General features: G+C 47.0%; 2 protein-coding genes across 3 annotated transcripts in view; both read right to left on the reverse strand.

Moving 5' to 3' along the window:
• Positions 1–9,094, reverse strand: part of LOC136565535 (probable glutamate receptor) — an 11,245-nt gene extending 2,151 nt beyond the window's left edge. Inside the window, exons 1-10 of one of the 2 annotated variants that reach the window (XM_066564173.1) lie at positions 8,992–9,094; positions 7,336–7,444; positions 5,675–5,706; positions 4,628–4,687; positions 3,873–4,052; positions 3,020–3,246; positions 2,269–2,366; positions 1,588–1,805; positions 826–1,051; positions 185–432 (exon numbers count right to left, since the gene is read on the reverse strand). In XM_066564173.1, coding sequence (XP_066420270.1) covers positions 185–432; positions 826–1,051; positions 1,588–1,805; positions 2,269–2,366; positions 3,020–3,246; positions 3,873–4,052; positions 4,628–4,687; positions 5,675–5,706; positions 7,336–7,408 — 1,362 coding nt within the window. In that variant the 5' untranslated portion in view covers positions 7,409–7,444; positions 8,992–9,094. Of the gene's footprint in view, positions 1–184; positions 433–825; positions 1,052–1,587; positions 1,806–2,268; positions 2,367–3,019; positions 3,247–3,872; positions 4,053–4,627; positions 4,688–5,674; positions 5,707–7,335; positions 7,448–8,991 lie in introns of both variants that reach the window. The other variant, XM_066564172.1, reaches the window with a different exon arrangement.
• Positions 9,095–10,976: 1,882 nt separating this feature from the next.
• Positions 10,977–20,548, reverse strand: part of PLCH2 (phospholipase C eta 2) — a 36,175-nt gene continuing 26,603 nt past the window's right edge. The window contains exons 21-22 of the mRNA XM_066564169.1: positions 17,692–18,748; positions 10,977–13,947 (exon numbers count right to left, since the gene is read on the reverse strand). Of these exons, the coding sequence (XP_066420266.1) occupies positions 12,218–13,947; positions 17,692–18,748 (2,787 nt within the window). The 3' untranslated portion in view covers positions 10,977–12,217. The remainder of the gene's footprint in view (positions 13,948–17,691; positions 18,749–20,548) is intronic.

Below are 20,548 nucleotides of genomic sequence, written 5' to 3' on the forward strand. Positions count from 1 at the left end.
GCTTTCCTTAGAAAACCAAGGTCGGGGTGGAAATGCTGGTGCAGGAGGGACACGGGGAGGCAGGACAAGGTGCAGGGCCCACCTTGGAGGAGGAAGGGACACGGGGATGCAGGAAAGGACCTGGAGCAGGAGCCAGGGCCCACCTTGGTGGAAGAAGGGACACAGGACAAGGTGCAGGGCCCACCTTGGCGTGCGCGGCCGCGCGGCGGCTGCTGCTGGAGAGCTCGGCCAGGGCAGCGAGGATGCCGAGGGCGAGGCCGATGCCCAGCGTGAGGAAAAGCCCCCCCAGGGCCGGCGGCTCCAGGGGCGCCCAGCGCTCCCGGCTCTGGCGCAGGCAGCTGCTCTCCCACCATTTGTTCCTCAGGTAGTCCAGGTCACCCGACTCGCGCAGCTTGAGCACGGCGATGGACAGGGGCTTGGTCCAGGGGGATGCTTGGGGAGAGAGGAGAGAGAGGAGGATGGCAGAGCTCCCAGCCATGGTTTAGTTAAATATTGTCAAAGGGGGCAGAGGTGTCACTGAACCCAATCCCGCCTGCCAAAGGCTTTTCCTGGCTAACAACAATCCTGCCCTATCCACCTGTGGGACAGGGGCAGAGCAAAGGTGCTTTGGGAAGAACATGAGCAGACTGTCCCCTGCTCTGCATGCCTGGGGCCAAGGCCACCAGGAGTTGGAATATTTGTGGATAAGAGTCCAAAGTGAGAGCCAGCGTTAACTCCCCACAGAGCAGTGACCCCACCATGCAGCGTTCTCAGCCTGGTGACCCTGACAGCAGTGCTGGCTCTGGCCCGTTGGTACCCCAGGGAGCAGAGGGGACAGGGACTCACCCTGGGTGGTGGCAATGCCAAAGCCACGGGCCCCAATGACCTCGGGGGCCCTGATGAGGTTGCAGTGGCGGGCGGCCGCCAGGTCCTGCGAGATGGACTCGCCGATGAAGGCGTAGTTGGAGTCCATCACGCGCTGCACGGCCTCCTGGTAGGTCTTGACCAGCACGTGCTCCCTCCTCTTCTCCATGTACTCGTAGATCATCTGGTGGATGGGGTTCTTGGAGTTCTGCAGCCCAGAAATCCAAGGGTCAAACTCAAACGTCAAACCCAAGTGTCAAAAAACCCAAGGGTCAAACTCAAGGGTGAGACAACCACCAGAAAAAGAAAAATCTGCTTGTATGTGCAAGGGTTGTAAAACAGGTTGGAGAAGAAAAGCATTTAAACCATTTATGAACCCTTGCAAGCACAGATTGTCCCCCACACTGGGGACAAACATCACCAGGGGTACAAGTGTCACAGATGCTGAGGTACACAAGGGCAGCCCCTGAAGAGTAGAGAGATTTTTCATGGAGAATTCAGAATAAAAATAAGAATTCTGTGCCCGCTTTCCTGTGGGAAGACGTGGAGGAAGGGCTGAACAGAACAATAATCAATAATCAATAATCAATAATAATAAACAATATTATTTGAAGTATTCCAGGAAAACTGAGGGACTCAACAGTGACGAGGGTGCTGTAGGGGTTATAAGGCCTGAGCTGTGGGACAGCCCCAGCTCAGCAGTCCTACAGCCCGTGTGTGTGGGCACAGGGAAATTCTCTGCACCTTGAAGTAGTAGAAGGTCGAGGAGCCCTCCAGGGTCCCAAACTCCAGGTTCCTCTGCTTGACCAGGTCCTCGAAGGTCTGGATGGGGAGCTGCTCGCTGCCGGAGCTCAGCAGGGCCGTGAAGTTGGCGATGTAGGCGGCCAGCAGGGCCAGGGTGAAGAGCCACCAGACCACAGCAATGACCCTCACCGAGAGTGCCTGGGGCCTGGGGGTGGCACCTGCACCACAGGGAGCCAAAAAAATCACATAAATCACACAGGAGGGGATGTGGGGCCAGAGACACACCAAGAACTGCAGGTCCACCGGCCTGAGTTACAGAGAGTTGCCTTTCAATAAAGGCAACTTGCAGATCCTGCCCTGCAGCTATACAGAGCCTGAGCCTGGAGGGTCCCTCTGTGCTGCTCTGGGCAGGGCTGGAGCAGCTGCAGTGGCACAAAGCTGCACAATCAGCTCCTCTGTACCAAGCAGCCCTGCCATGCTCAGCTGGGCATTGCCCCAGGCAATGGTTGCCCAGAGGAGAAAATATTTCCCAGCCAGAGTCAATCACCTGTACAAGCCCAGCAGGTCTGTACTCACACCTTCCCAAACTGGTTTAGTGCTCCAAGTGTCTCTCCTAGGACACCTTTTCACCCCAGTGTCACAGAAGAAGCTGTGTGCACCATCGTCATCCTCCCAGCTCACCTTGCAGGGCCAGTGCTCCTGCTCCAAACCAGAGGCTGTTCAGGAAGGTGAAGTGGTTCTCTTCATTCTTTGGCTCATTCCATTCACAGGGGCTCAGTCTGTGGGAAAATGACAGGATAAAACCAGACATTCAGCAGGAAAAAAATAAAAATAATCCCCATCAAGAGATCTGGTGTTCCTCACTGGGACATCCCACTCATAATGCTGGCTTAATCTGACAGGATTTAAGCATTCTCAGCCCTTGTACTAGAGCTGCACAGGAGGTTCCTAGAGCAAAAGGCTCCCTGGGACTTTCTAAGCTCTTCATAGGTGAGAAAGGCACTGACTTGAACACAGCCTGTGAAAGAAATGTGTGATGGTGTTCACAGGGGTCTGAGGATGAGGGAAGAGATGAGGATCTGACTCCATGTTTCAGAAGGTTTGATTTATTATTTTATGATATATATTATATTAAAACAATACTAAAAGAATAGAAGAAAGGATTTCATCAGAAGGCTGGCTAAGGATAGAATAAGAAGGAATGATAACAAAAACTTGTGTCTCAAACAGAGAGTCCGAGCCAGCTCACTGTGATTGGCCATTAATTAGAAACAACCACATGAGACCAATCACAGATGCACCTGTTGCATTCCACAGCAGCAGATAACCATTGCTTACATTTTGTTCTTGAGGCTTCTCAGCTTCTCAGGAGGAAAAATCTTAAGGAAAGGATTTTTCAGAAAATATCATGGCTACAGAAATGCATTTGTACCTGGCAACAAGGAAGAGGCAGAAGCAGGTGAGCAGGTAAGCAAATAAAAGAGCTGTCCAGGTCTCCTTGCTGAAAGGGGACAGGAAGTGGAAGAAGGACATGTCCTGGGAGGCCGTGTCCTTGCGGAGCAGGATCCCAATCCCAGTCTGCAGGAAGGGGGTAGTGAAGGACACCACCTCCTCCCTGGCTGAAGTGACGGTCAGCGGAGCCACTGCAATGTCAGCTTCCTGCCAAGGAGACAAAAAACAGTCAGCCACCAGCCCAGGGAACATTTCTGTCCCTCAAACAAACATTTCTGTCCCTCGAACATTTCTGTCCCTCGAACAACAGCCATATTTTGAACAAATCATAGCTGGATATGGGTACTAGATCAACATCCCTATTTGGAATAAATCACAGTTGGATATGGGTACTAGATCAACATCCCTATTTGGAATAAACCACAGTCGGATATGGGTACCAGCTCAACATCCCTATTTTGAATAAACCACAGTCGGGTATGGGTACCAGCTCAACATCCCTATTTTGAATAAACCACAGTCGGATATGGGTACCAGCTCAACATCCCTATTTTGAATAAACCACAGTCGGGTATGGGTACCAGCTCAACATCCCTATTTTGAATAAACCACAGTCGGGTATGGGTACCAGCTCAACACCCCTCTTTTTAATAAACCACAGTTGGATATGGGTACCAGCTCAACATCCCTATTTTGGATAAACCACAGTCGGGTATGGGTACCAGCTCAACATCCCTATTTTGGATAAACCACAGTCGGATATGGGTACCAGCTCAACGTGCCCATTTGGAATCAACGGTCCTCGCAGGTGGCGGGGGCAGGCGGGGCCTTACCCTCCTGAGGATCTCGCCGATCATGCCGCTCCAGTTGCCCCCGGCCGCCACAGCCCCGTACTGGCCGTCGCCCACCACCCTGACGCGGTACTGGAAGCGCAGCATCCCCGCCAGGGCCGCCAGCAGCTCCATGCAGTATCCCTCCAGCTCTGCTCCCCTCACCATCACGTAGGGATCCTCCTGAGAGGCAGGGACACGCAGCCAGATCAGCCCGGGGGGTTAAACACGGCCTTGGTAAAACCGCCCCCTTATTCCTCCCCACTTTTTTTTTATTTTTAATTTTTTTTCCTTTTTTCTGTCTTTTTTTTCTTTTTTTTTTCTTTTTTTTTTCCTTTTTATTTCCTTTTTTATTTCCTTTTTTTCCTTTTTTCCTTCTTTTTTTCCCTTTTTTCTTTTTTTTTTCCTTTTTATTTCCTTTTTTCTTTTTTTCCTTTTTATTTTATTTTATTGATATTAACATTTTCCAAGATTTCCCCCCCCCCCCAAAATTCTCAAATTCCTGAAGTTTCCTGGAATTACGGGAGGATTTTTGAGATGCAAAATCCATGGAAATTCCCAGGGTGGCCTCGAATCGGGGGAGTTCTCATCACAGTCCCCCCCACCCAAAAAAAAATTTCAGAATTCTCGAAATTCCCGGAATTACCAAAAATTCTCAACCCCCCCCTTTAGTGAAATTGGGCTCCGGCCACGGTTTTGGGTGGGAAAAGGGGAATTAGCCCAAAAAAAGCTGTTCCCTGCCCCTGTCAGGGCCTTACCAGGATGGTTGTGACAGTCAGGGTTGGAAGCCCCTCTCCTGCTCCCCGAGGGTCCGTGCCCTGCAAAGCAGAAATTGAGGAACTGTTGGGTTTCAAGGTTTTTCAAAGTTATTTATTACACCTGGGAGGTGTAGGGGGGTTAAACCAGCCCTAAACCTGCAGTGGCTGCTGCTGTTTCCTGACTAATTAATAAATCACAGCGTTTCACTTCATTGCCTGCTGCAAACAAAAATCCCTGCAAATGCTGCTGCACATCTTCAGATGGTGCGTGCAGCCTCCCCAAGAGACCAATTCCTGCTGCAGACAAAAGAATTAGCAGCCAATTAAGGTCTCATTAGAGAGCAATTCCAGGAGACACAGAACAGTTGGAAACCTGAGAGGAGGAGGAGGAGGAGAGGAAAAGTGGATTCATTCGTGTGAGTTAAAGACACATCTTCCAATTTTGCAGTCACCCACTCGAGAGGATTCCTCATCAAAGCCACTGCAGGGCACTTGTAGCTTTTTCTAGTGAAGTGTCAGATTCTGTGAGGTTTGCTGGTCTTAAATGCATCTGCTTATTGTAAATTACAGGATGATTTTTCTAGACAGAGAGAGGATGTGTATATGTGTGTGTGAATATATAAATATATAAAATATATATATATATGCAGTACAAAATGTGCAAAAGAAACCTCAGTCCTTCCAAAGGATCTCGTTTTAATTCTCTCTGTGCCATGGAAGGGTTTGAGGGATGAGCTTTGAGTGGAAAGCTGTGATCACAAGTTCCCCAGCTCAACCAGCCATGAAGACAAGGGCTACTGGCAGGTTCTTCCCTGGGGCACAGCTGAATTTTGAGCTCTGGATAAAAAATTCAGTCAAAAAAACTCACAAAAACAAACAAAGGAAAACAGCACAGAGACACAGCCGGCCATGAACACTGTACTTAAAATAATAACTCTTCAAAGATGAAAATATTTTACATTCTGATCACTATTTCTGGATTGAATATGTAAAATCATCGGCCCCACGCCGTCGTTAGTGGCTCTGCAGTAATGAACTCAGACATACCTTACTCATAGCATCATCATTCCTCCCAGCTCCTGGAAAAATACAACAAAATCAGATTTGTGTGGGTCTTGTATTCACAGCTCCTCATTTCACAGCGCACTGAAATAATCACAACAATCACCCTCAACTCCCCAAGTCCCTTTCTGTCCTCCCCCAGGGCACAAAAGAAGGCAGAGACAGCAGAGAGGGGCTGCAGGAGGTTCTAAAGTCACTTAATGATGCCACTTGATGTCCCTCACCCTCTGAGGGCCTCCTGCACAGCCAGTCCATCCCTGAGGAGGGGCAGCACCAGCTCCTCTTCCTCACACAGCCCAGACCTTCCCCCTTTCCTGCCAAGCCCCATCTTCCCCTGAGGAGAAGCCAAAAGTTCCTCACCACCCAATTCCCAGCCACTCCTTTTTCTTACTCTTGCTTTCCCCTGCTGCTGGCAGGTTCTGCATCTGAGATGCAGAATTAAAACCACAATTTTGTCAATATGTTGCTTATTAATTGCCCAGGATGATTTTTCTAGAATCTGCTTAGCATTGCTCCTTGGACTCAGAGAATTCACAGCACAAAAGCCAAAAATCCCTCAAGATAAACTAAAAAATGCAGGATATGTTTTCACTCTTTCAAGCAAAAGCTGTGAGTTTTTTCTCTAAATATAACAGCATATTCATTCATTATGTATTTATTTTTCCTTCTTTGGTGTTGCATTTTCTGGCCTTGTGCTGAACTCCGCATTATTGTCAAACAAAACCTGTTTTTTCCCTCTCCACCACAGTTCTCCATGGGGGCTGGAAATCTCCACAAAGGAGTTCTCTTGTCTGCCTTTAGAAACCCTTTAAAGCCAGCAGCAGCTTTTGGAGGCCCCGTGGGGTTCCTTGGAAGGCAGCAGAGCCTCTGAGGGCTCCAGCTCCCAGCTCAAAGCCCCTTTGTGAACCCTCCTGAAAGGCCCAGGGGTGATGGGGCTGCAGCACCAACCCCAGGTCATGGCAGTGACAGTGCCCAGCGTCGAGGATTCTGCTGGGAATCCTCCTGGGAATCCTGGGAATCCTCCTGGAATCCTCCTGGGAGGCTGCAGCAGCACAGGATAAGGGAAAGGCTCATCCCTCCCTTCCCCATAGGTTGGTGGTTGCAGGCAGAGACTGTGGCTGTAAGAAAATCAGCTTTTTTCTTTGCTCCTGCTACCCTGAGCTTGCCCAGCCTTCCAAAGGGAGGCTCCTGCTGGATTCCTGGGGAAAAGGCTCCTGGCACTGCTCAGGACTGGCCACCTCCCCTCAGTTTTCTCCTCCATCCTCAGCACACCTTGCTGCAGCTCAAGGGACCATAAACTCACAGAAGTGCAGCTTTAACCACAGTAACCACACCTAAGCCCACCCCTTTTTCTTGGCTTTTTTCATCTTCCCCCGTCTCTGCCATCAGGTTTTCAACTGTAGCAGCAAAGGCACTTGGGGACATCAAAGGCATTGGAGGACATCAAAGGCACTTGGTGGCACTCACAGAGCCCCAGCCACCAGGTGAGCCCTGGGGAATTTCTTAATAACCCATTTGAAAGCAAATTCTGAGATCAGGACAAAATTCTGCAAGCACTGGCAGGCAAAACCAGAAGGAATTAATGATTTAAAGAAGAACAAAGCCAGGTTTGGGTGCAGCCAACACTTCTGGATCCTTTTCCTCACCTGCTTGGCTTGATTCCTTCAGGAGCAGCAGGGCTGTGAGCACACAGATTGTGAAGCGAAGTGATTTATCCATGGGAGCAGAAATTCCTGCTGCTCCACAGGAACCTTCCTGCTGGAGGTGAAAGGCAAGCAGTTAAACCTGGTTCTACAGCTCCTCATCGCTGGCTGAGAGCACTTTGTCCTGGATTTTCTGCTCCTTTTTCCGTGGAGCCACAATTCCAAACCAAGTCTCCAGCTGAAAACAGTCACTGCTGAGCTCAGCCAGTACAAACACTACGGAAAGGCTCTGGTGAAGCCTCCACTGCAGCAAAAAGGATGTGACAAACCTAAAAAAGGGGATTTACCCACTGGTGGTTCTCGAAAGGGCAGGAGAGGAAGCAGCAGCAATATTTTTAATGGTATTTGTTCTCCAACAAAATACAGGACACCATTACACCAGAAATTATAAAAAATAAATTTGAAATGCCCAAGAAAACTTACCATTTATGAGAGTGTGTAGGCAAAAATATACTACATGTGGCATTACTGGCAAACACTGGATTTAGGGATCTTACTTCATCAGCTTTTAGGAAATTTCCCAATCCTACATCCTAGGAAAACTCAGCTTTACAGCTCAGCACTTTCCCTCATTCATTTTCCCTAACGAAAGAAATAACTCAAACCTCCACAGAAGATTCCCTCCAGGCTAAATCTCAATGCTGATTTTGTTGTTGCTGCTGTTAAAATATTCTGCCAAATAGGAAAATGTTGATCCTTGTGAAAGGATCCCAGAGGAGAGGGCTGAGATCTGAGCTGTACATCAGCCAACACCTGTGGGAAATGGATGTGTAAGGAATTCTCAAAACCTGATAGAAAGCTTATACAGTCTTGTACATCTGTATGCGAATACTGAAATAAGGTGTGCTAATTCAGGAATGGAATAGAGATGACATTGTTGAGAGATTGAACTAGAAACAAATTTCAACAAGTTTCAAAATACAGCCTGGCAAAAAGACCAGGTATTTTAGAGAATTAGAGCTGTGAAAGATGCATTGTATTGTAACCAGGAAATAGGTTGGCTTCTGATGGAATGGTGTTGAGTTTTACATCTCTTGTGTCTCACAAGAGACTGATAATGGAATAAAACCTTTTAAAACACCCCTGAGTTGCCCCATTTCTGTAAAAGCTGAGAAAACCAACAAACACTGACTTTATCCTACAACTGCTTTTTAGACAAAGTAGTTGCTGCTCTTGGCTGTTGCCAGAGCAGCACAAAAACTGAGCAGCTTCAACAACGGGGGAAAAAAAAAAATTGAAAAGAAGCAGCAGCCTTCAGGCTGAGCCAGGGAGGAGCTGTGCTTTTCCTGGTAGGTTTAGCCTCTAAACTCCTGTTCCTTTTCCCTTTCGATTTGGTACATGTAACAAAATCACCTTTGTTTCAAGTGGGCTCCTCTAAAAATGCCCAAACTGATCAGAGCTCCTCCAAAAAAAACCCCCAAACTGATCAGAGCTGGTATTGCTGGCACCACCTCGAACAGAAAGCTGTTAACCACGCTGCCTCTCTAAAAGCACAGATAGGGTGCAAATGTGGGTTCGAAAGGCAGGAAGGAGCCGGTGGCAGCAGGCTTTGCCCCTTGCCAGAAGCAGAGCACGAACTGAAGGCAGTTTCTCACTTACAGCGACTCCCTGGGGCCGTCTGTCTGTCCGTCCGTCCGTCAGTCCGTTCGGGATGCCCGGCACAGGAGTGAGGATCCTGCAGGTTTGGGCATCCCGTGCTGGGTTAAATACCCGGGAGAGGAGGAGGAGGAGGAGGAGGAAGAGGAGGAGGAGGAGGAGTGGCTCTGAACGTGCCAGCTGGACCAGGGGACACCTTCGGGGGAAGGAGGAGACCTCACCAAAGGACCTTTGGAAGCAGCTGGGTCCCACAGCTGGATGCTGCATCGGGACTCACCGAATTCCCTCACTGTCCTGTGGAGTTGCTGTAAAATTCCTCCCTTTGGAGCTGTCCCCAGCAGCTGTGCCCGTTTTCCTGCCTGTTGATCACACAGACAAAATCAGCTTTGAAAGACACAATTGAGTGTTCATTGTCAGACTATAAATCCACATCCAGTCATGTCCAGTTCACTGCTTGTGATCTGGAGACTTCGGATTTCAGATCTCACCATTTAATGAACTGAGATGCACATCCAGGAGTCTCAGGATGCACAGGAAGAGCAGAAGAATGAAGAGCAAAACTGTGACCTTCTGCTGACTTAAATTCCAAATAATTCTTAGATGCTGGAATAAATTCCACTCATAGGAATAAAAAAATACATGATGAATAGTCAGTCTTACATAGTGTCACAAAACAAGCTGCAAAAGTGGTTGCTATTAATTTAGGAGCAAGAGGCAAATTTCACACGTACCCTAATGATTTAAATCCAGACACTATTAGTTAAAATTCTGAATGAAGGTAAATGTTTTAAAGTGATGCTGCATCCTGTGAGGTGCATTAATTTAACAAGTATTGCTTAATCAATTAAAGATGAAAATAATCTGGTTGTGAGACTCAGTCTTTGAGAAGACACGAATAGGCCTTTTAAACATTAACTTTCCAAAGCTGTCAAGTTACATGTACTTGACATTAAAGCTGCAAAAGCATTAAAGATACAAAAGCAGCGACTCCCTGCAGCTTTTCAGCCTGAAATTAAAGTATTACATGAATGATTTTTCATCCAGAGAATGTTAATGAAACTTGCTTTGTGCTGGGACACAATGGGAGGCTCCTCTTGGCAGATCCCACGTTCTGCTGCAGCTTCACCTCCCTCCCTTCAGAGCCTGCAGTGATGCTGTGGGGTCACCTCAGTGCACATCCCAAAGCTCTGCTGCACAAAGCTGCCCTGGGATCTCCAGGATCTGAGTCCTGCAGACAAACCGGGCAGATCTGAGCCAGCCTGGAAAACTGAGGGAATGTCTTCAGACAAAACATGCTGAAGGGAATTTGAAAAGATTGAATCAGGAAATTTAACCCCTCCAGCCTTCTCACTGTATTATGGTGATAACACAGTCAGCCTTACATTTTGATATCTCAGAGTTTAAATTTTGTTACTGCTTTGGTATCTCAGAGTTTAAATTCGTGTGGCCAAGGGATACTAAAATTAGAACCAAGAGCCCCTTCCCAGCTCCACAAGTGACAGCCCTTCCAGGAGGAGTGTGAAGGAAGTAAAATGCACTTTCACTGTGCACTTTGCTGGGACAGGAATAGAAGTGATTTTTCAGTCAAGTGACAGGTGAAGAGCAAAATTGAGCTGCAGCATTTTCAGCCAGACTTTAAACCCCCTCAGTGATGAAACAGGGCCATCTGTGTTACTTGTACAGCTGCTCCAGGATGGATCAGCTCCTTCTGACTGTTTTTCTACTAATTCCACCAGTTGCCCCAGAGTTTTCATCCTGCCCCAGCCCCTGTGCTGTGTCTCACACCTCACAATGTCAGTCCCAGCCAATCCTTGCACAAGTTCTGGAGGACCTGAGAAAATCTGAGTGGGTCTGCGCTGGCTGCCCCTCTGAAAAAGAGTAAAATTAAATGTTATCCACAAAGGAAGCTGGAAAACAAAGCAGATAGAATGAACCATGCTTGTGTATCACAAACCCCAGTGTTGTGTTACAGCTAAAGAGTCACCAGCTGGGAGGTTAAATATGTTTATTTTAGTAGTGTAAGGTGGTTTTACAAACAAATTCTTAAATTTTGCAATATACACAAAAGAATCATTACAAAGGCAAAATATCCTCTCAATAATAGGGACTCTATGCAGCCTGAAATAAAATTAAACCTCTGTTTCTCTTTAAAATGCATCTCAGTAAACATTCTTCTCCATCACTGATAAAATGTACATCTATAATAAATGACATCATAACTGGGGACCAGGGGGGACACATGACAACATCCCTAAAAATAAAACGTAAAAAAAAGGGGAAAGGAAAAATTATTACTCTGCTTAGGTTGTTATTTAATTCTAAATATGTCCATCTAAAAAAATTAAATATCTCTTTTTTTTTTAAACATATCATTGAAAACTTTGCATGGCAGTGCAATACAGAAATAGTAAAATTTATCCAAAAAGTGCTATGTACAGCAGCATTGTTAAAATACCATAAGAAGGGACAGTGCTGTTTCAAGAAAAGACTAACATGCTTTGTAGCCATTTCTGAAGTAAAGTCAGAAGATATTTCTATTTTTAGCCATTCCCTTCTCTCTCCTGTCTCAATTCCCTCAGACAATGCCTTGAGACAAGGAGCAGTCACAGTTCAGGTTCAGGGTGTGCATGTGTACATACATGTGCAGACATATCTTTGCATACACACAGGTGTATATATATAGATATTTATATATATATATATAGATATATAAACAGGATGAGTTTATAAAAGCATTGCTTTGGAACAAGAGAGCTTTTCTTCAAAGAGAAAATATGGATTTTCACTGAAATAAGCAGGTCCACGATGGAAGATGGACTGTATCTACTGCATTATTAATTCACACCCTCAGAGGCCTCAAACTCTTCCAGAAAATAAAATATGATTTTAAGTCCAGCCTCCTTACATGGATCCATGATTTGTAAGAGCAAAATTCACCTTAGCTGTGGTTAGCATCACATTTAGCTATTACACATCAAGGTTACTATTGTCAGAAGAATTATTGAAATTAGTAAAGACCAAGAGCAAACTGCAAACGCAAGAAGTGCTCACACACAAAGGAGGCCTGATTGGAGGCTGGGCAAAGCGCAATTAACAACTGATGAATCCTCATCAGTTCCTTTGGAGTTGTGATCTCAAGCACCCTTGGCTCAAGGGAAGGCCAGGAAGCTCAGGATTATTTTGGGCCTCTCAGGTTTTGCTGTGCCAGCAGTGCCCAGCGCCGCCAGGGTCACAGTTTGAGCATGAAGAACACCTCGGTGTCGGCCGCGCAGTCGGGCTGGGCCTTGGGCGAGGCCGCCAGGGCCGCGTGGGCAGCGGGGTCGGTGCAGCCGGCCCTGCCCACGCTGCAGGCGCCCTCGGGGTTGCCCCTCTCCTCGATGGGGCTGCCCCCGAGCTGTGCCCGGCCCTGCAGGCGCTGCCTCTCCTGGGCCTGCCTTGCCCTGTTGGCGATGTAGCGCACGCGGCTCTGGCTGCGCGACGACGAGCGGCGCAGCAGCCCCACGCTCTCACCCTCCTCCTCCGACTCGCTGGGCTCGAGGCTGATGGGGGAGGTGATGTCGTTTTCCTGCTGGAAGGCTGTCAGCTTCTTCAGCTGCTCCGTCAGGTCATCCCGGGATTTGGCCGAGGGCCGCAGGCTGGCGGAGCGACGCTGCTCCCGCATGGAGCGCGTGACGAAGCTCCTGCTGATGCTGCGGTATTTGCTTTCAAAAGTGCACACGATGTCGTCAGAGGTAAGGTCCCCGAGGCTTTTGGACTTTGTCTGGTTATTCCCGACCATGTCATGCGCTTTGGATTTGTTAGAGGACTGCCTGAGGCTCTCCATGTAGAGCCTGCTCCAGGTGTGCCTTCTAGGAATGGACGAGAAGGCGTCCTGAGGGCTCCTGGCCAGGGGCCGGGGGCACAGCTCATCGGCCGGCAGCTGGCCAGACCTCAGGTTGGGGTTGGACTTGCTCTTGCTGACCATTGGCATCTCGCTGCTGCAGGTGGTGGCGGAGCGGGGGCGCATGCCCTTCCTGATGGCCAGGGGCTCCAGGCTGTCCTGGCGGATGCCCAGGTCCGGGAGGCTTTTGCGGGCCAGGCTGGGGAGGGAGAGGTCGATGACGGTGTCGTTGGAGGACATGCTGGACGAGGAGGACATGCTGTCACGGTGGCTGGCACAGTCCAGCTTGCTCCAGATCCGGTCATTGACAGTGGCATCAAAGTACACTTCAGCTGCTGGAGACTGGCTGCTCGGGGTTTTTATTAAGGCTGAGGAGTCTGACGTCTTCAGTCCTTCACTCTTTGCCCTTCTTGCCAAGGTGTAAGAGCTCGTCTGGGAAACAGAGACAGGGAGAGCCTGTGCAGCCCAGGCTTTCTGGGGAGAATCTGCCTTGGGGCTGTTACTGACACTGCTTTGCTGGGGTGGAACTGCTGCTGCACCCAGGTTTTGCCCTTTGCATTCAGAGGTGCTTTTCATGTCTGCTGATACCTGACCTGGTTGGTTTTGCTTCTGGCAGTTTCCTACAGGTTGGCCAGTACTGTGATCTGCTGCCTCTACCAGCCTGGCTTTTTTGGGATGTGCTGCTGATCCACCCTGATCTTGAGCCTCACTGCTCTGTGTCCAGACATTTCCTTCTGTGGGACATCCTGCCACGTTTGTCCTCTCATCCTCTGGGGCTCCTAAACCTGAGTCAGCTGCTCTTGGGACATCCTGCTCTTGGTCTTCTGCAGCCAGATTGGTTCCTTGTTCCCTGGAGGGTAGGGGCTCTTGAGGCTGGTTGGGTGTTCTGCTTCCCTCTGATGGAGCCTCGGTGGAATGGTCAGAGCCAGATCCTTCCTCAGAGTCACTGTAGGGGGCAACAGGCAGGGGGAAGAGAAGGCTGCAGTGATGGCCCTCACTGGCAAGGACAGGCTCTTCTGTGATCGTTTCTAGGCTGCATAAAGAAGTGACTGACCTCTGCATGGAGAAGTGGCAGACATCTGCTTGGAAGGCATGAAAAGAAAAAGAAAGAAACAAGAAAAAGAGAGATACCGGGTTAGTTATCTCTTACAAATTACAGCTGAGCTTAGATTCATTCCTTATGTGTTACCATTTTGTTCTCAAGGTACAAGTTGTCCATGTTAATCACGATTTAAAAAATAACTTGAGATTTCAAATGCCTGGCCAAAGGCAGCAAAACATTTTGCAGATTCAGTTTTAGCTGCACAAAGCCCTGTTGCTTCAAGAAATCTCAGTCCATGCACAGCAGCACCATGTGACTGTTCTGGTTTTCTTATCAAACAACAGCAATACCCAGCAATTTTTGCCCTTTGTGACCCCTTTTGTAAACCAGCTTTTCTTCCTCCACCATCCAGCACCACTTGATTTTCAGTTTTCCTTCCTTCCAGCATTTAAACAGGTCAGGGTATCAGAGCACAACCAGAGCATGTACAATGATCAAACAGCAGTTTGACCAGCAGATGTGATCCCAGTGACCAACCACTCAGAAGAGAAGCAGCACAGGACTTGTGGAGCAGATTACAAATGATCTGCAGACAGTGGAATGTTAGCAATGGGACTTTTAAACACAAAACAAAAGCTTTAAACAGACTTTGTTCTTCCTAAAAAAAACTTGGTAATTTCTATTTCAAAAAAAAAAACAACTCTGCAGACAGATGGGTCATGAACAGCAGGCTGTGAGTGCAACCCTGGAGAATCACTCCAGCCACCAATTACCTGGAGAAAATGCTCCATTCTCTGCAGTGTTTATCACCTGCACCCCAGGAGCCAAAGCAATCATGCCAAGAAGATGATTCCCCATATCTCCAAAGCACAGTGCAGACATGCATTCCAGAACTAACAAAGCACCACCAAGGCAGACCACGACCTCAGGGACACAGGAGCAGGTAATTATAGGGCAGCAAACAGGGAAAAACCAGGGCTACAGGCAACAAGGTGCTGAAATCAGGGACACTCAGCAGACATTACCTTTAACTTGCTTGTCCTTTCAGTTCTTAACTAGACAGAGAGAGTGTGCATGTAGAATAATAGGACAGAACAGAGGAAAAATCCAATTAATGTAGGGAAGGCAGGTGCAGATAACAGGATAAATTAGTGCTCAGGGAGGGAAAGGAGACATACAGGAATATTCACACATGGTTGTAGGATCCTAAGAATTTCTGACCAACCAGAGCACTCAATGGAATCCACACATGGACAGATATTAAGTTCATTTTTTTTATCATAGAAGGATGAAAATATTTGTTGGTGTTGAAGGAACACACTCCACTGGACGGGGGAATGGAATCACAGAATCACAGAATCAGAGTGGCTTGTGATGGAAAGGACCCTAAAAATCATCACGTTTCAAGTACCCTGACATAGGCAAGGACACCTTCCAGGTTGCTCAGAGGAATCTGGACTGCTCCAAAGCCCTCTCCTAATGGGAAACATCACTCCCAGAACCCGCCCAGGGAATATCAGGCCTTTGCTTTCCTGGGATACCAGGATTTCCAGCCCAGTGCAGAACTCAGGGGTGGGAGCAGCTCTGCCCTGTCCTGCATTAGCTGGGAGCGCTGGAAGGGAATCAGGCACCTGTGCCCATAACCCAAATCCAACATTCCACAACCCAAATCCAACATTCCACAACCCAAATCCAACATTCCAGACTCTCAGTGCCTGGAGGAGTGTCAGAAAGGGCCCAGAGCTGATCAGATTTATAAATTCTCCTTCTGCCCATCCAGCAGCACGGATTAGGGCACACTAGGAAGGGAAATCTCTGGAAAAATGTAATTTTGGGCCAGCTATTGTAAGAATAAATATTATTAAATATATTTATATTATATATTATTGTTAAATATAGATCAATATATTTATAATTGTTTACATGTTGCATATTTTTATATAACACATATTTATATTATTGTTATATATTTATATTATATAAATAATTGTTATAAAATACATTTATTTAATATATAATAAAGGGCCAGCTATAGTTTCCTGCCTTATCCCAGGGCACTTCCCCCAGCAGAATGCCAATTCCCAAGTGCAGCCATGGAGCTGGTTTCCCTGGTTTCCTGGCCAAAGGCATGGCCTTGCAGGAGTTTGGGAAAGGGAGCTGTTTGTGCAAACAGAGGGGCTGTCACTGGACCAGCAGCAGCCAGTCCAAGGCACCATTTCACCATTTTAAGGGTTTGCTGATTCCATGCTTGGGAAGTCAGATGGATTTAATCAAATTTCAAGCATATCACAATATTTGTTCAGTGACTTGGGGGGCTGGCAGGGGAGCTGGCACTGATAATGGGAAATGGTTTCATATGTCACAGTACTCAGAGTTTGTGAAAAGCCCAATGCCAATAATTTAGGCATAGAAAGAGTTCTGCTGCTTTGGATTAACTGCAAGTCACGGGAACCAGCAAATCTCTCCCCTCCCATTGTCCTGGTATTTTCCTAAAAGCCTGAAGCAGATATTGGAAAAATATGTTTATTTAAAAAAAAAAAATGTATAAAAAAATAGAAGGTAAATTTCAGGCACCCAATCAGATGAAATTGGTCAAATAAATAAAATATCTGAAATTTCTGTATGAGGCTTTCAAAGAAGCCCACTATAGGTGAGCAGTCAGAATCTGTTATGAAAAAAGGGAAAAGCACCAAAATAATTTCACTGTTCCTGAACATGTAATCATCAGTGTCCACATTTCTTGGACAATTAACAAGGAGAGTGAGGGATTTGAGGAGGAGCTCTTGCAGTCACAGCCAAAAGCTGCATTTCCTACTTTCTCCTTACAGTTCTGGGAAGCAGAAAATTCTTATCAAAATCTCTTTCCTTCTGTCCCATTCCTGCCAAATCAGGAGCAAAAATGCCATTTTTCTCACTAAAAGCCATCCTTTGATTGCCTCTGCTTTGATTTCCCGTCTCTACAAACTCCCAGTTCATGGTACAGGTGCAGCCACACAGTCCCAGTTTGAAACAACCACAAAATGCTGCAGCTTTAGGAACTTTCCTCTAAGTTTTGGGCACATTTTGGGTGGCAGTGGGGAATGGCAGGAGTGCCCCAGCCTGGCTGATGCCAGGGAGCAGCAGATCACACCCTCTGCCCTCAGGCCAGGAACATCACAGCACAGCAGAAATGTTTGCACACACACTTAGGAGCAGAATGGGCTGCTGTGTTTATAAAATACATCTCCTGAAGAGAGAAATCCATCCAGTAATTCCTGGACTGACAGCAGTGATTTTGCAAGATCTTTGAGGAGGGAACAGGTTTATTGTTATCAGAGGGCACATCAGACATCATTCCTGATGTGGTTATCCCTCAGTGGAACACAAAGGTTGATAATGGAAATATTGTTTGTTGATGTGGGTTTTCCATATTTAATCTCACTTAATGCTCTGGTTTGGATCTTAAAATTTACTTAGTATCATACCACATTCACTAAGAAAATCAAGGAAACAAAAAGCCCTGAACAAACAACCCCAACATTTATGGACTACTGACAGTGCCACTACTGCAGATGGTTAACTAGGCATGGCAAGGACTAAGCTAAACCAGACACTTCTACAAAAAAAGAAAATAAAAATATTTATGCAGATTTTTTTTCTTCTGTCATTGCCAAAATTAAAAAAAAAAAAGACCTCTTGACAGCCAAACAACATGGAGGAGCTTCTAAGTAAGGATGCTATGCAGAAGCTGAGACAATGACGTGATCTACAGTGGAGAAGGGTGAAGAAAATCTGGTCTTACCAGTAAAGAATATAGGGGATTTACTTCGAATTTCCTCCAATTTTTGAACGAACAAGGCGTTCATTTCCCTCTGGAGGGTGCCCACTTGCCTTCGAGAAGGTTCAGCCCAGTGCTTGGGGAATTCTGGGCTTCCAAGGCTTTCTAGACTGCTGGAGTTGGAGGACACAGAGCCATTGCTGGCTGCAACCAAGTTGACAGTGCTTCCATACTTGCCACCAGAGTGGCCCTGCCAGCGCTGCCGGGGGTGAGCCTTTATCCCGTGGCCCTTAGAGTCACCACTCGTCTTCCCTGGGCTCACAAGGGCCTGGCTGCTCCTCCTCAGGTCACCTGCAGTTCCAGGGCTGCTGCAAGGCTGCAAATCTGAGAGCGGCCTGGGCTGCCCTCTGACCACCCAGGTGTGCAGCTCTACCCTCTCCTCTGCACTGCTGCCCTGCCCGGCCTGCAGGGGCTCTCTGGCCACCGTGGGCCTGCCAGGGTGGTCACTCCATGGCCCCTCAGGGTCAGGGCTCTCTTTGGAGCCAATCATGCATTTCATGCAGTTGGTGGCCACTCCGATCCTGCCCGAGCTGTTGATGGCACAGCGGGCAAAGACGCTCGGCTTCTCGCCCAGGGGCTCCTGCAGCCTCACCCTGTGTGCCCTGGGCAAGGGCTCGCTGAAGGGAGCCCCGGGGTGGGCACAGCTCTGCCCTGGCCCCTGGGGACAGCCCTGGGCCTTACCTTTCAAGCCCTTGCCAGGTGCCTCCCCAGTGGCACCGTCTCGGGGAGCTGGGGACGGGGAAGCGCTTTCTGGCTCTTGCACAAAGCGAGGCTGGGAGGCAGCTTCCACTTCCCTCCCTTCTCCAGCCCCCGCAGAGCTGCTGTCCTTTGTGTCAAAAGCAATTTCTGGAAAGCCCTTCTTGTTCTTCTTCTGGCTCTTGGTGGGTGCACTGGCCGTCCGTCTCAGGATGTGGCTGCTAAAGGAATGTTTGCGATGGAGCTGCCCAGCAGCATGACTGTCCAGAGAGGCCTGCTTTGGATTTCTGAGAAACAGCCCTTTTAGACCTAGAGCTTGTTTGGCCTGCAAAAGAAATAAGAAAAGAATAAAAACATTAAAATAAAAATAATAGAAAAAGAAAATAATAGAAAAATAAAAATGCAAGGCTCTTCCTCCCGAGCACAGGAACTCATGAACAAATGATCGTTCGCACACAGTTTCCTGATATATTCCTGCCATCAGCATGAGAACTAACCCAGAAATAGGACAGGCATTAAAAATGAAAAAAAAAAAATCACTAACAGCAGCCTTGCAATATAACACATCTTTTTTTTTTCTCAGCTATGTTTTTAGATAACATTTTGCAGCCACACTTATCTCTGTATTTGTCATCGTTTTCTTTCTAGCATGTAATTACTTACAACATCTACATAAACATTAGAGCTATTGAAAAGACAACAGCAAAAAAAAGGAAATACTTCTGTCTACAAGGCTTTCCTTCTGAAAGCTGAAGAGTTTCTCAGTTTCACCCAAAGCAGATGTATTTAAAATTCCTGCTGTAAATGCATTTTCTAGGAACTGTTGGGAAATAAATACTGGCCATAAAATAGAATATTTTTTTCAATATAAAGGAGATCTACACTCGAATTGAATTGAGCACTGTCATGAATAGCAGTTAACTATACACACACAAAAGATCATGGAGTATTTCAATTTCTACCTGTGTGATTGCATTTTGGTAATTTTTCCTACCATACAACACTTATCCCAAGACACTGGTGTATGTGTTCAGCACTGAGGAAACACACTATAAACAAGGGAAGTTAGTCAGTGTCACATTACAGTTGTCCACAGTCTTCAGTAGTTATTTAAGCATTAAACACACAAATCCACCATCATAAATCTCCCACCACCATACAACTGATTTACATTTCAATGAAACAGAGTTCCAGCATTCCTGCAAACATTCCAGGTGTACTTGCCAACTCTCCAAGGCCAGGCTGATGCCTGAGTCAGCGTTGGTTCGCTCTGAGCACAGAGATCACTTCAGGCACAGAAAGGTATTTCTCTTTTCATCTACTTCTCCCCCTTTGCTCTCTTTATTTCCCAGCTGGATCAGACTTTTGAGCAGCTGTAGCATCCAGAATGAATAAAGCCAGGGTGGATCATGGCTGAAGTGCATTTTAGGAAGCCTGTGGCAGACCCTGACCAGCAGCCGCGCTCGCTGGCGCTCGCTGTCAGTTCCACTTCTGCCCTGTGATGTCACATGAGGCCACGTTTCTGCTGTGCCCAACAATGGCACAGAAGAGTCTCATTTAAATTACAATGCTCTTTCACCCCAAAATAAATATTTGAGTGCCTGCTTGTGCATTTCCAGTTCTGCTGTGCAGGACTTAATGCAGATGTTGGCTGCCCTGTGCACTGAGCCTGGGCTAAGAGCTGATTTTACCCCAAGTGTCCTGCCCAAGCTGCCCTGCGGGACCAAGGTTTATTTGGCTGACACAAGGGCCAGTAAAATTTTTCATAATATTATTTTTATATAATATTTAGTAAATTATAATTGATTGAAGTTTACTTATCACGTGCCAATTTCCAGCGTGAGTAAGACATTATCAAAAATTACCTTTAGGATAAGATAGAGATGGTGGAGTTTGATTTTTCCCATGCAAGGCAAATATTGAATATTGGAAAATCATCTGTGAGAGCCAGACTATTGAACAATCTGCTTGGATTACTGGGAGACAAGTTGGCAAGTACATGAATTTTTTGCTATAAAAATCAGACAATATAAATATTTGCAAAACCCAGAAAAAATTGTCATACAAACAACACAAACAAATAATATCCACCAAAAAGAAAAGGGAAGCACTGATGGAATGGGAG

This window comes from Molothrus aeneus, chromosome 21 (genome assembly GCF_037042795.1).
Source record: "Molothrus aeneus isolate 106 chromosome 21, BPBGC_Maene_1.0, whole genome shotgun sequence".
In the NCBI taxonomy this organism is placed as follows: Eukaryota; Metazoa; Chordata; class Aves; order Passeriformes; family Icteridae; genus Molothrus; species Molothrus aeneus.